General features: G+C 44.3%; 1 protein-coding gene across 1 annotated transcript in view; it reads left to right on the top strand.

Moving 5' to 3' along the window:
* The first annotated feature begins 12536 nt into the window (after positions 1-12536).
* Positions 12537-14292, top strand: part of LOC135506218 (cholesterol 24-hydroxylase-like) — a 13070-nt gene continuing 11314 nt past the window's right edge. The window contains exons 1-5 of the mRNA XM_064925735.1: positions 12537-12924; positions 13175-13252; positions 13335-13416; positions 13985-14058; positions 14280-14292. The exon at positions 14280-14292 is cut by the window's right edge and continues 74 nt beyond it. Of these exons, the coding sequence (XP_064781807.1) occupies positions 12776-12924; positions 13175-13252; positions 13335-13416; positions 13985-14058; positions 14280-14292 (396 nt within the window). The 5' untranslated portion in view covers positions 12537-12775. The remainder of the gene's footprint in view (positions 12925-13174; positions 13253-13334; positions 13417-13984; positions 14059-14279) is intronic.

Genomic DNA, 14292 nt, shown 5'->3' on the forward strand with positions numbered 1-14292 from the left:
CTTCTCTTGTCTCTGTGTGCTTTGTGTGGTGTTTTTATATACAGTATGAATTGTTATCAGCTCAGAACACACAATGTTGATGCTATGAATGTAGTTTATTTTTGTGATGCATAAAGTAAAGAATTATATATATTAGTCCAAAGTTGAGAATGAGAATTGAATGCAAGAACCTTGCTAGGAAAGTGGAATGGTATTGAAAAACAAGAATTCTGCTGATAGTGCGATTCATGTCATTTTGCAGGGAGAGGCTATAGTCACGCCTGATGCTGAAATTGATGACTTACAGTGCATCCGGAAAGTATTCAGACCCCTTGACTTTTTTTTTCTTTCCACATTTTGATACTTTTAACAGCCTTATTTAAGGAATACTGGCGTATAATTGACACTTATGAAATGCTTATAAAGGCATTTATTGACAATTACATGAAGTTGCTGCAAAGAGTCAATATTTGGGGTGTTGACCCTTCTTTTTCAAAACCTCTGCAAACTGCCTTGGCATGCTGCCAATTATCTTCTGGGCCACATTCTGACTGATGGCAGCCCATTCTAGCATAATCAATGCTTGGAGTTTGTCAGAATTTGTGGGTTTTTGTTTGCCACCCGCCTCTTGAGGATTGACCACAAGTTCTCAATGGGATTAAAGTCTGGGGAGTTTCCTGGCCATGGACCCAAAATATTGAGGTTTTGTTCCACAAGCCACTGCGTTATCTCGTTTGCCTTATGGCAAGGTGCTCCATCATGCTGGAAAAGGCATTGTTCGTCACCAAACTGTTCCTGGATTGTTGGGAGAAGTTGCTCTCGGAGGATGTGTTGGTACCATTCTTTATTCATGGCTGTGTTCTTAGTAAAAATTGTGAGTGAGCCCACTCCCTTGGCTGAGAAGCAACCCCACACATGAATGGTCTCAGGATGCTTTACTGTTGGCATGACACAGGACTGATGATAGCGCTCACCTTGTCTTCTCCGAACAAGCTTTTATCCGGATGCCCCAAACAATCGGAAGGGTATTCATCAGAGAAAATGACTTTACCCCAGTCCTCAGCAGTCCAATCCCTGTACCTTTAGCAGAATATCAGTCTGTCCCTGATGTTTTTCCTGGAGAGAAGTGGCTTCTTTGCTGCCCTTCTTGACACCAGGCCATCCTCCAAAAGTCTTCGCCTCACTGTGTGTGGAGATGCACTCACACCTGCCTGCTGCCATTCCTGAGCAAGTTCTGTACTGGTGGTGCCCCGATCCCGCAGCTGAATCAACGTTAGGAGACGGTCCTGGCGCTTGCTGGACTTTCTTGGGCGCCCTGAAGCCTTTTTCACAACAATTGAACCGCTCTCCTTGAAGTTCTTGATGATCCGATAAATGGTTGATTTAGGTGCAATCTTACTGGCAGCAATATCCTTGCCTGTGAAGCCCTTTTTATGCAAAGCAATGATGACGGCACATGTTTCCTTGCTGGTAACCATGGTTGACAGAGGAAGAACAATGATTCCAAGCACCACCCTCCTTTTGAAGCTTCCAGTCTGTTATTCGAACTCAATCAGCATGACAGAGTGATCTCTAGCCTTGTCTTTGTCAACACACACCTTTGTTAACAAGAGAATCATTGACATGATGTCAGCTGGTCCTTTTGTGGCAGGGCTGAAATGCAGTGGAAATGTTTTTGGGGGATTCAGTTCATTTGCATGGCAAAGAGGGACTTTGCAGTTAATTGCAATTCATCTGATCACTCTTCATAACATTCTGGAGTATATGCAAATTGCCATCATACAAACTGAGGAGCAGACTTTGTGAAAACTAATATTTGAGTCTTTCTCAACTTTTGGCCACGACTGTACACATGATAATGCGAAAACAGGTTTTATTTTTAAAAAACTAATACCTTATTTAATACCTGAATCCAATGAAAACAAGATTCACCTGAGCTCAATTTCGAGTCTCAAAGCAAAGGGTCTGCAAAAACATTTTTGTTTTTAATACATTTGCAACCATTTCTAAATACCTGTTTTCACTTTATCATTGAGGTATTGTGTGTAGATTGATGACATTTTTTTATTTAGTCCATTTTAGAATAGGGATGTAACATAACGAAATGTGGAAAAAGTCAAGGGGTCTGAATACTTCCCGAATGCAGTGTACATTGGACTGTAATTCACATGAATGGGTACTCTGTGTAAAATACATTGTGGCTTTGACATATATTGTGTGATTCAATGAAATGTTGTGAATTGTTTTGCTTATTTTCATTAGCTAACACTTGCCAAAAGAAATCGAAGAATGAGGGGAATTTCACCCTTGTCTGGGCTTGTCTTCATCAGGTCTGAGGTATTTCTAGGACAGTGAAATGTGGTTCACACATAATTGCCCAGGAGGAAGGTGGGTCAGAGTTTTGTACTCTGAATGTTACACCCTATGACGGCTTCCGGTGTGTTGATGAGGCATTTCGGGAAGGCACTATGATAAATACTAATCGCACTATACGTTTTTGTGGGTGTAGATATGGTTGTCCTTGTTCGATAGAGCCATTGGATGTCTTTTAGCAATGTTCTGTTTGGTGGATTCATTGCTAAATATACAAGCAGACACATTTCTTTCAGTCTCTGAAAGACTACAACTTGTGTCGGAGGTGCTTTGTGCTCTGGCCCCCGTCCCTCCCCGATGGTAGGCTTTTTTGAAAAGCAAGCGGAGACTAACAACCATCCTTTGGGCAAAACTGAAAGAACTTCCCAGACACAATGGCTTCAAATGATTTCTCTCATCAACACGAATTCGGCCTTGGAGCATTTTTTTGGTGCTCTATTAGCTAAATGGCGACATTCATCCATACATGTTTCAACCAGAATATAGCTGAGAGGATTCAAAACAAATGTCTTTTTACCTTTATTTAACTAGGCAAGTCGGTTAAGAACAAATTCTTATTTGCAATGACGGCCTACACCAGCCAAATCCAGATGTCGCTGGGCCAATTGTGCACCGACTTATGGGACTCCCAATCACGGCCAGTTGTGATATAGCCTGGATTTGAACCAGCGTCTGTAGTGGCACCTCTAGCACTGAGGTGTCACTACAGACCCTGGATCTTAGACTGCTGCGCCACTCTGGGGCCCGAGTAGGATTTGGATAACATTAGAACTGCCGATCTGCGGCCAACAAGGCAGAGTTCATCTCAGCCTATGCCTCCCTCCAGTCCCTCGACTTCTTGGCACTGACGGAAACATGGATCACCACAGATAACACTGCTACTCCTACTGCTCTCTCTTCGTCCGCCCACGTGTTCTCGCACACCCCGAGAGCTTCTGGTCAGCGGGGTGGTGGCACCGGGATCCTCATCTCTCCCAAGTGGTCATTCTCTCTTTCTCCCCTTACCCATCTGTCTATCGCCTCCTTTGAATTCCATGCTGTCACAGTTACCAGCCCTTTCAAGCTTAACATTCTTATCATTTATCGCCCTCCAGGTTCCCTCGGAGAGTTCATCAATGAGCTTGATGCCTTGATAAGCTCCTTTCCTGAGGACGGCTCACCTCTCACAGTCCTGGGCGACTTTAACCTCCCCACGTCTACCTTTGACTCATTCCTCTCTGCCTCCTTCTTTCCACTCCTCTCCTCTTTTGACCTCACCCTCTCACATTCCCCCCCTACTCACAAGGCAGGCAATACGCTCGACCTCATCTTTACTAGATGCTGTTCTTCCACTAACCTCATTGCAACTCCCCTCCAAGTCTCCGACCACTACCTTGTATCCTTTTCCCTCTCGCTCTCACCCAACACTTCCTACACTGCCCCTACTCGGATGGTATCGCGCCGTCCCAACCTTCGCTCTCTCTCCCCCGTTACTCTCTCCTCTTCCATCCTATCATCTCTTCCCTCTGCTCAAACCTTCTCCAACCTATCTCCTGATTCTGCCTCCTCAACCCTCCTCTCTTCCCTTTCTGCATCCTTTGACTCTCTATGTCCCCTATCCTCCAGGCCGGCTCGGTCCTCCCCTCCCGCTCCGTGGCTCGACGACTCATTGCGAGCTCACAGAACAGGGCTCCGGGCAGCCGAGCGGAAATGGAGGAAAACTCGCCTCCCTGCGGACCTGGCATCCTTTCACTCCCTCCTCTCTACATTTTCCTCCTCTGTCTCTGCTGCTAAAGCCACTTTCTACCACTCTAAATTCCAAGCATCTGCCTCTAACCCTAGGAAGCTCTTTGCCACCTTCTCCTCCCTCCTGAATCCTCCTCCCCGCCCCCCCTCCTCCCTCTCTGCAGATGACTTCGTCAACCATTTTGAAAAGAAGGTCGACGACATCCGATCCTCGTTTGCTAAGTCAAACGACACCGCTGGTTCTGCTCACACTGCCCTACCCTGTGCTCTGACCTCTTTCTCCCCTCTCTCTCCAGATGAAATCTCGCTTCTTGTGACGGCCGGCCGCCCAACAACCTGCCCGCTTGACCCTATCCCCTCCTCTCTTCTCCAGACCATTTCCGGAGACCTTCTCCCTTACCTCACCTCGCTCATCAACTCATCCCTGACCGCTGGCTACGTCCCTTCCGTCTTCAAGAGAGCGAGAGTTGCACCCCTTCTGAAAAAACCTACACTCGATCCCTCCGATGTCAACAACTACAGACCAGTATCCCTTCTTTCTTTTCTCTCCAAAACTCTTGAACGTGCCGTCCTTGGCCAGCTCTCCCGCTATCTCTCTCAGAATGACCTTCTTGATCCAAATCAGTCAGGTTTCAAGACTAGTCATTCAACTGAGACTGCTCTTCTCTGTATCACGGAGGCGCTCCGCACTGCTAAAGCTAACTCTCTCTCCTCTGCTCTCATCCTTCTAGACCTATCGGCTGCCTTCGCTACTGTGAACCATCAGATCCTCCTCTCCACCCTCTCCGAGTTGGGCATCTCCGGCGCGGCCCACGCTTGGATTGCGTCCTACCTGACAGGTCGCTCCTACCAGGTGGCGTGGCGAGAATCTGTCTCCTCACCACGCGCTCTCACCACTGGTGTCCCCCAGGGCTCTGTTCTAGGCCCTCTCCTATTCTCGCTATACACCAAGTCACTTGGCTCTGTCATAACCTCACATGGTCTCTCCTATCATTGCTATGCAGACGACACACAATTAATCTTCTCCTTTCCCCTTCTGATGACCAGGTGGCGAATCGCATCTCTGCATGTCTGGCAGACATATCAGTGTGGATGACGGATCACCACCTCAAGCTGAACCTCGGCAAGACGGAGCTGCTCTTCCTCCCGGGGAAGGACTGCCCGTTCCATGATCTCGCCATCACGGTTGACAACTCCATTGTGTCCTCCTCCCAGAGCGCTAAGAACCTTGGCGTGATCCTGGACAACACCCTGTCGTTCTCAACTAACATCAAGGCGGTGGCCCGTTCCTGTAGGTTCATGCTCTACAACACATATGTCAGAGTCAAGGCCCGCGGGCCACATCCGGCCCGCGAGAAGGTTTTTTTACGGCCCCTGGGATGATCTTGATTTATTATTAGAACCGGCCCGCAGACCGCAGCAAGCCGGCAGCCCGCAGATCTTTTACACGCACCAATACTACATTTCCCACAATGCAACGGTGACGCACCGAGCAGTAGGCTGCTTCATTTCAATATTTATTGGCACAGCAGTCGTCAGCATCACAGTAAAATTAACTTTCAGATACCCATCAAAAATGGCAAAACGGAAGGTGGACACTGAGAACCGGGGGTTTCAAACAAGGTGGGAGTCGGAGTATATGTTCACGGAGGTAGCTGGAAAACCTGTGTGTCTTCTGTGTGGAGAAAGTGTGGCGGTACTGAAAGAGTATAATCTGAGACGACATTATGAAACGAAACACGCGGACAAAAACAAGAATATGGACATGGAACAAAGGCTACAAAAGGCAGAGGAATTAAAACGAGGCCTCAAATCTCGACAGGCTCTGTTCAAAAAAGCCAAATCACAAGGCCAGGCTGCTGTCAAGGCCAGTTTTATTTTGGCAGAAGAGATCGCTAAATCAGCCCGGCCATTTACGGAGGGGGATTTCATCAAAAACTGCATGATTAAAGTTTGTGACGAAGTTTGCCCAGAAAAAGGCAACTCTTTTTAAATGTGAGTCTGAGCAGAAACACCATTGCCGAGAGAGTAGACCAGTTGTCCATCAATCTAAAAGAGCAGCTTGTGAAAAAGGGAAAAGATTTCATTGCATATTCCTTGGCTGTGGATGAGAGCACCGACATTTCTGACATTGCCCAGTTGTCAATTTTCATCCGCAGAGTGGACTCCAGCCTAAGCGTGACAGAGGAGTTTTTGGCTTTACGTCCTATGCATGGCACAACTACGGGGCATGATTTGTATGAAGAGGTGTCAAGATGTGTAAATGAGATGGAGCTGCCTTGGGAAAAACTCGTGGGTTTGACAACCGACGGAGCACCTGCGATGTGTGGACACAGGAGCGGACTGGTGGCGAAGATACGGGAAAAGATGCAAGAGGAAAACGCGACAGGTGAGCTGACAGCTTATCATTGTATCATACACCAGGAAGCGTTGTGCGGTAAAGCCTTGAAAATGGAGCATGTAATGAGCATCATCACGCGCACAGTTAACTTTATCAGAGCCAAAGGTTTGAATCACCGCCAGTTCAAGGCATTTCTGACGGAGTTAGAAACGGAGCATGGTGATTTGCCTTATCACACAGAGGTGCGATGGCTAAGCCAGGGAAAGGTGCTTCAAAGATGTTTCGAGCTTCGTGAGGAACAAAGTGTTGTTTTTGATTAATAGATTTTTGCACTTTATTTTATTGTATTTCAATCCAATTATATTTTAAAAATATTTCAGTTGAGTGGATGATAGAAAATTGCTATTATTGTTTTTTTCTTTGAAGTAAATTTAGCCCACTTTGGCTAAAATAGAAAATATAGGCTACTGATGGTGCCTTGAATACCGGTTTCTTTCATTTAATGTTCATGTTATGGGGATTTTTATATAAAGGAAATTTGTCTTTTGTGTCTGTTGAAAATTAAAGATTACTGACAGAGCCATAAGAAAATATTGCTTTATTTATCTGATCATATTGGAATATATTTGTTAGGTTTTCAGTAGGTTCAATTAGGTTCACTAGACTATATGCGTCATTTAAAAAATTTTCAATGAACATTCGAACAGTCCGGCCCTCGGCTTGTAGCTAAATTTTTTATTTGGCCCTCCGTCCATTTGACTTTGACACCCCTGCTCTACAACATCCGCAGAGTACGACCCTGCCTCACACAGGAAGCGGCGCAGGTCCTAATCCAGGCACTTGTCATCTCCCGTCTGGATTACTGCAACTCGCTGTTGGCTGGGCTCCCTGCCTGTGCCATTAAACCCCTACAACTCATCCAGAACGCCGCAGCCCGTCTGGTGTTCAACCTTCCCAAGTTCTCTCACGTCACCCCGCTCCTCCGCTCTCTCCACTGGCTTCCAGTGGAAGCTCGCATCCGCTACAAGACCATGGTGCTTGCCTACGGAGCTGTGAGGGGAACGGCACCGCAGTACCTCCAGGCTCTGATCAGGCCCTACACCCAAACAAGGGCACTGCGTTCATCCACCTCTGGCCTGCTCGCCTCCCTACCACTGAGGAAGTACAGTTCCCGCTCAGCCCAGTCAAAACTGTTCGCTGCTCTGGCCCCCCAATGGTGGAACAAACTCCCTCACGACGCCAGGACAGCGGAGTCAATCACCACCTTCCGGAGACACCTGAAACCCCACCTCTTTAAGGAATACATAGGATAGGATAAAGTAATCCTTCTCACCCCCCCCCTTAAATGATTTAGATGCACTATTGTAAAGTGGCTGTTCCACTGGATGTCATAAGGTGAATTCACCAATTTGTAAGTCGCTCTGGATAAGAGCGTCTGCCAAATGACTTAAATGTAAATGTAAGAAGCTCAGCTACAGCCGATGCCAGCACCAAGAAGGCAGATGACAAATACACTGCCGAGCTAGCTAAATTAAGTAAATTATTTTCCCCCCAAGCACCTACGTTAGCTAGCTAGCTAACTTCAGTTTATTTTCTGAAACCCATATTGTGTATTGCTGGCTAATATACTGTGTTACAGTGGGGGAAATCAAATAATTTTTCTGTTTGCTAACTATGAGGATTCTGTGTTATGCAATATAGCCTGTTACCATATATGTGATTGAATATTATCTGCTGTTGGCTTGTGTGGATGTATGTATGTGTTATGCAACATAGCTGACTTGAAACATTGTTAACAGTTTCAGGGCCATGGGCCTTTCTCATGATGGAAAAATACAGAATAACATAAAAACGGACAGGTACAGAACGTAGTGTAGCAAACCACATACTGTTTTTGTTAGAACTCAAACTTAACAATAACAGAAACCAGATATGTGATAACGGTATCTAGGGAATGAGCGCATAGATACTCCACACAGCAACAGTTACATCTATCAACTGGAGCGCCCGGGGGCTGGTACCAGCTCGTATGACAACAATCAACGATAGGCTGGGTGAGTCTAAACCACGCCCAGTCTCTACTCTGACAGGCCGGCTCGGAAGCAGGAACTATTTCTGTCATAGTATATTTATAATATCTTTATACAAAAATTGAATTTTCCACTTATTGCTTAGCTAATAAAAATACATAGTATACAATCGGTGACTCAATGTCATATTTAACCTGATACCAGATTCGAATTGACGCAACTCTAACATAACTTAGCTGGTGAACTATGTAGCTAGCTAACTAAACATGGAAGAGGTTTTACAATTGGAGATCTTTTGTATCTTGTTTGTAAAACTTGTTTTCTTTTTGGTCATAGATATGGCTACTAAACAACATTACAACCAGCTAGGTTTACCAGCAAGCCTTAGCACATGACTGGAGTTGGCTAGCTAGTCTGCTAACATGTTATGTGCCACGCCTCACATTTGTAACTTGTTAGAAAACGTGTAACTTCAGCAACTGTAAATCATTTTACTGGTTAGCTATGTAACATAATTTACGAGGCTTGACATTAGTTATGATTATGACCTGGAATGCATTCCAATCTCAATAAATTATAGGCGTGATGCAAGATAAGATTCCAAACAGATGTCAATAACAAGTATTGCACATCCAGCAAGCTAGCTAAGTTTACAAAAAACAGTGATGAGAAACATTAATACAACTATTTACTGATGTAAATCTCAAACTGAAGCTGGTTTTACTGTAAAATAAATATGTGCCTAAGCATGCCTGATAAACATGGCTGAAGGCAGATACTGTCTGTCTACCTACCTACCGAGGTACATTTGTACAGTCTGGTCACTGTGGTTGAGGGTTTCTTTTTATTAGGCTAGATATTGTCGTAAATGTAATCTCTGTGCCTGTCAGTGGCGACTCATCATTCTGTGCAGGTGGGGCAGAGCATGCTAGCAACACAACATGACAACCACATGGTAGCAACACAAGATGGCAACAACATGCTAGCAACACAACATGACAACAACATGCTAGCAACACAACATGACAACAACATGCTAGCAACACAACATGACAACAACATGCTAGCAACACAACATGACAACAACACGGTAGCAACACAACATGACAACAACATGCTAGCAACACAACATGACAACAACACGGTAGCAACACAACATGACAACAACATGCTAGCAACACAACATGACAACAACATGGTAGCAACATGACAACAACATGCTTGCAACACAACATGACAAGAACATGCTAGCAACACAACATGACAACAACATGCTAGCAACACAACATGACAACAACACGGTAGCAACACAACATGACAACAACATGCTAGCAACACAACATGACAACAACATGGTAGCAACATGACAACAACATGCTTGCAACACAACATGACAAGAACATGCTAGCAACACAACATGACAACAACATGCTAGCAACACAACATGACAACAACACGGTAGCAACACAACATGACAACAACACGGTAGCAACACAACATGACAACAACATGCTAGCAACACAACATGACAACAACATGGTAGCAACATGACAACAACATGCTTGCAACACAACATGACAACAACATGCTAGCAACACAACATGACAACCACATGGTAGCAACACAAGATGACGGCAACATGGTAACAACACAACATGACAACAACATGGTAGCAACATAACATGACAACAGCATGCTAGCAACACAACATGACAACAACATGCTAGCAACACAACATGACAACAACATGCTAGCAACACAACATGGCAGCAGCACAACATGACAACAACATGTTAGCACCATAACATCCTAGCAACACAACATAGTGGCAGAAACACAATATGGCAGCAGCACAACATGACAACATGCTAGCAACACAGCATGCTAGAAACACAACATGGCAGCAGCACAACATGACAACATGCTAGCAACACAACATGCTAGCAACACAACATAACAACAACATGCTAGCAACACAACATGGCAGCAGCACAACATGGTGGCAGAAACACAACATGACAACATGCTAGCAACACAACATGACAACAACATGCTAGCAGCACAACATGACAACATGCTAGCAACACAACATGACAACAACATGCTAGCAATACAACCTCCTAGCAACACAACATGGCAAAAACACAACATGGCAGCAGCACAACATGACAACATGCTAGCAACACAACATGACAACAGCATGCTAGCAACACAACATGGCAGCAGCACAACATGACAACATGCTAGCAACACAACATGGCAGCAGCACAACATGACAACAACATGCTAGCAACACAACATGGCAGCAGCACAACATGGTGGCAGAAACACAACATGGCAGCAGCACAACATGACAACATGCTAGCAACACAACATGACAACAGCATGCTAGCAACACAACATGGCAGCAGCACAACATGACAACATGCTAGCAACACAACATGCTAGCAACACAACATAACAACAACATGCTAGCTACACAACATGGCAGCAGCACAACATGGTGGCAGAAACACAACATGGCAGCACCAAAACATGGTAGCAGCACAAAACATGGTACAAACATTGTTGGGCACCGGCAACAGCACAAAGGGCAAGAAGGTAGAGACAACAATACATCACGCAAAGCAGCCTCAACTGTCAGTTAGAGTGTCTATGATTGAGTCTTTGAATGAAGAGATGGAGATAAAACTGTCCAGTTTGAGTATTTTTTGCTGCTCGTTCCAGTCGCTAGCTGCAGCAAACTGAAAAGAGGAGCGACCCAGGGATGTGTGTTCTTTGGGGACCTTTAACAGAATGTGACAGGCAGAACGGGTGTTGTATGTGGACAATGAGGGCTGCAGTTGGTATCTCAGATAGGGGTGAGTGAGGCCTAAGAGGGTTTTACAGATAAGCATCAACCAGTAGGGTCTTGCGACAGGTATACAGAGATGACCAGTTTACAGAGGAGTCTAAAGTGCAGTGATGTGTCCTATAAGGAGCATTGGTGGCAAATCTGATGGCCGAATGGTAAAGAACATCTTGCCGCTCGAAGGCACACACCTGCCGATCTATAAATTACGTGTCTAGCACGTATCTAGCAGTCTAGCATGGGTAGGATGGTCATTTGAATCAGGGTTAGTTTGACAGCTGGGGTGAAAGAGGACCGATTACGAAAGAGGAAACCAAGTCTAGATTTAACTTTAGCCTGCAGCTTTGATATGTGCTGAGAGAAGGACAGTGTACCATCTAGCCATACTCTTAAGCTCTAAACCCTCAGAGGTAATAATCACACAGGTTGGGAGAGCGTCATTCTTCTTACTAAAACACATAACCTTGTTATGAACATCTCCAAAACAAAGGTAAAGGGCAGACAAAGCTTGTTAGACACTAAGAAAGATTTGTTGTAGAGCTTTTAACACTAAATCTAGGGAGGGGCCAGCTGAGTGTAAGACAATCAATCATCTTGCTTATAAATTGATGAGAGAATTTCCTACTGCCTGAGCTATGTTGTTGAGGTAAATTGAGAAGAGCGTGGGGCCTAGGATTGAGCATTGGGGTACTCCCTTGGTGACAGGCAGTGGCTAAGACAGCAGATGTGCTGACTTTATACACTGCACTATTTGAGAGAGAGGTAGTTAGCAAACCAGGCCCCCCTTCAGAGACACCAATACTCCTTCATGTTGACATCATTTATGACCTTTAAGGTTGCAGTGACATAACCATAACCTGAGCTGAAACTAGATTGCATACCAGAGAGAATACTATAGACATCAAGAAAGCCAGATGTCATTGATAAGTTTTTCCAACACTTTTGATAGAACAGGGCAAAATAGAATTTTGTGTGATGATATAAGATACTCATTATAATTGCCGCCATATCGTAGCCACAAGCCAGAATTCCTGCAAAAAGTTTTGCAAAGAGGCAAAAAAACAATATGCCCTTTAACCACTCAATGAACATGCAAGTACCGCACGAGTTCAATCTGTTCAACCTCTGGGCAGCCGAACTTTCTCAGGCAGCCCAAGGAAGTAAGTGGCAGAGGGAACTGAACAGAAGCTACGTAAACTGCAGAGAGGACATCACCGACAGTACATACAAAAAAAAACACCACGCTCATGCGCAGAAATCTCCGTATCAATAGCCACGGAAAATCAGGTTCCAGAAAATCTTGCAAAGCAGCCACATTTCATGATCAAATTTTGGGCGTAGTAAACCCTCTCGCTTCGTCTCTTCCTCTCTACTACTAGTACTGCACGTGATCGAATTCCGTCCAAAAACAACGACCACATAACTGGTACATAACTGGTTTGCAGGGTCACCGCGAGCTACCGAGTCTTCGGAAATATGGCACTTTTACCTTTCTTTGCAGGTTGGATCGGATATTTGTTTATTTGCCTGCTTGGATTGATTTTGATCGCGTTTCTAATCCTTTGTCTTTACATAAAATATATTCATCTGAAATATGATCACATACCGGGACCACCAAGGGATAGGTGAGTCAGTATGATGTAACTTGAATATTTATTTTAAAATGCTTTAGCTAAATGTTAGATTCAACTATATTGAGTTACGCCATAACGCATCGGATTTGTTGATAAGGAACTACAGTAGGTGAAAGTTGACCTCAACAGCAGTCAGGGTCGCTGTTTCACCTGTCTTTTTCATTTTCACTTGGTGAAGGTATCACTCATGTCATAACGTTCTTATTTTTCAGTTATTAACCCGTCTCTTGTTCTCCCCCAGTTTTATATTTGGTCATTCCCCAACCATGCTGAGGGAGATGAGCAATGGTCGAGTTGTCCACGACAAATTTCTGGAATGGTTTGTTGAATGCTACACACACATTGCATCAGGTGTTGTTTATTCTGGGACAATAAATAAAGATATATTTTATCTTTGACAGGGCTGAGACTTATGGACCAGTGTACCGTATCAACGGTTTGCATATTGTGATGTTGTGTGTGACCTGTCCTGATACCACCAAGGTAAACCTGTGAAATGACTGTAATTATAATCTCTGATGAACTGACTACGTAAACACCTGACCAAATTAAGCAAGATTTTAGTTCTGGGTTAACCAAGATTAGTGTAGTCATATATTTTACCATGTTAATATCTGAAATGAAAGTGCTGTGTAAAATAACTAATAATTAAAATTTTATTTAACCAGGCAAGTCAGTTAAGAACAAATTCTTATTTTCAATGATGGCCTAGGAACAGTGGGTTAACTGCCTGCTCATGGGCAGAACGACAGATTTGTACCTTGTTAGCTCAGGGGTTTGAACTTGCAACCTTCCGGCTACTAGTCCAACGCTCTAACCACTAGGCTACCCTGCCGCCCCAAATAATAATAATAATAACAATAATAATAATCTCTGATGGACTGACTACGTAAACATCTGGCCAAATAAGCAAGATTTTAGTTCTGGGTTAACCAAGATTAGTGTAGTCATACATTTGACCATGTTAATTTCTGAAATGAAAGTGCAGTAAAATATCCCATTACCCCAATTCCCCTTCAAACCAAACGGACACTTTTCTTTGTCCCCACAGGAAGTCCTGATGTCACCTAAGTACCCCAAAGACTCACAGGTCTACAAGCGTCTCTTCAACCTGTTTGGACAGAGGTGGGTCCTCTGTATAATTCATGTTATCTAAATATACTTCCTACTACTATTTATTGTGTCAATGTTTTGGTTGGTACAAACTCTTCCAACACAATCCATCCTAATGCTGGTTATTCCATGCGTAGCCTACAGAGCATATAGACATTCAAACGGGACAACTTGGTCACTGGTCAGTTTATTCAGTCTCAGGGTAAATACTCTGTTGTCCTTCTTCTTCATAGGTTTTTGGGAAGT

The sequence above is a fragment of the Oncorhynchus masou genome, chromosome 19, assembly GCF_036934945.1.
Source record: "Oncorhynchus masou masou isolate Uvic2021 chromosome 19, UVic_Omas_1.1, whole genome shotgun sequence".
NCBI lineage: Eukaryota > Metazoa > Chordata > Actinopteri > Salmoniformes > Salmonidae > Oncorhynchus > Oncorhynchus masou.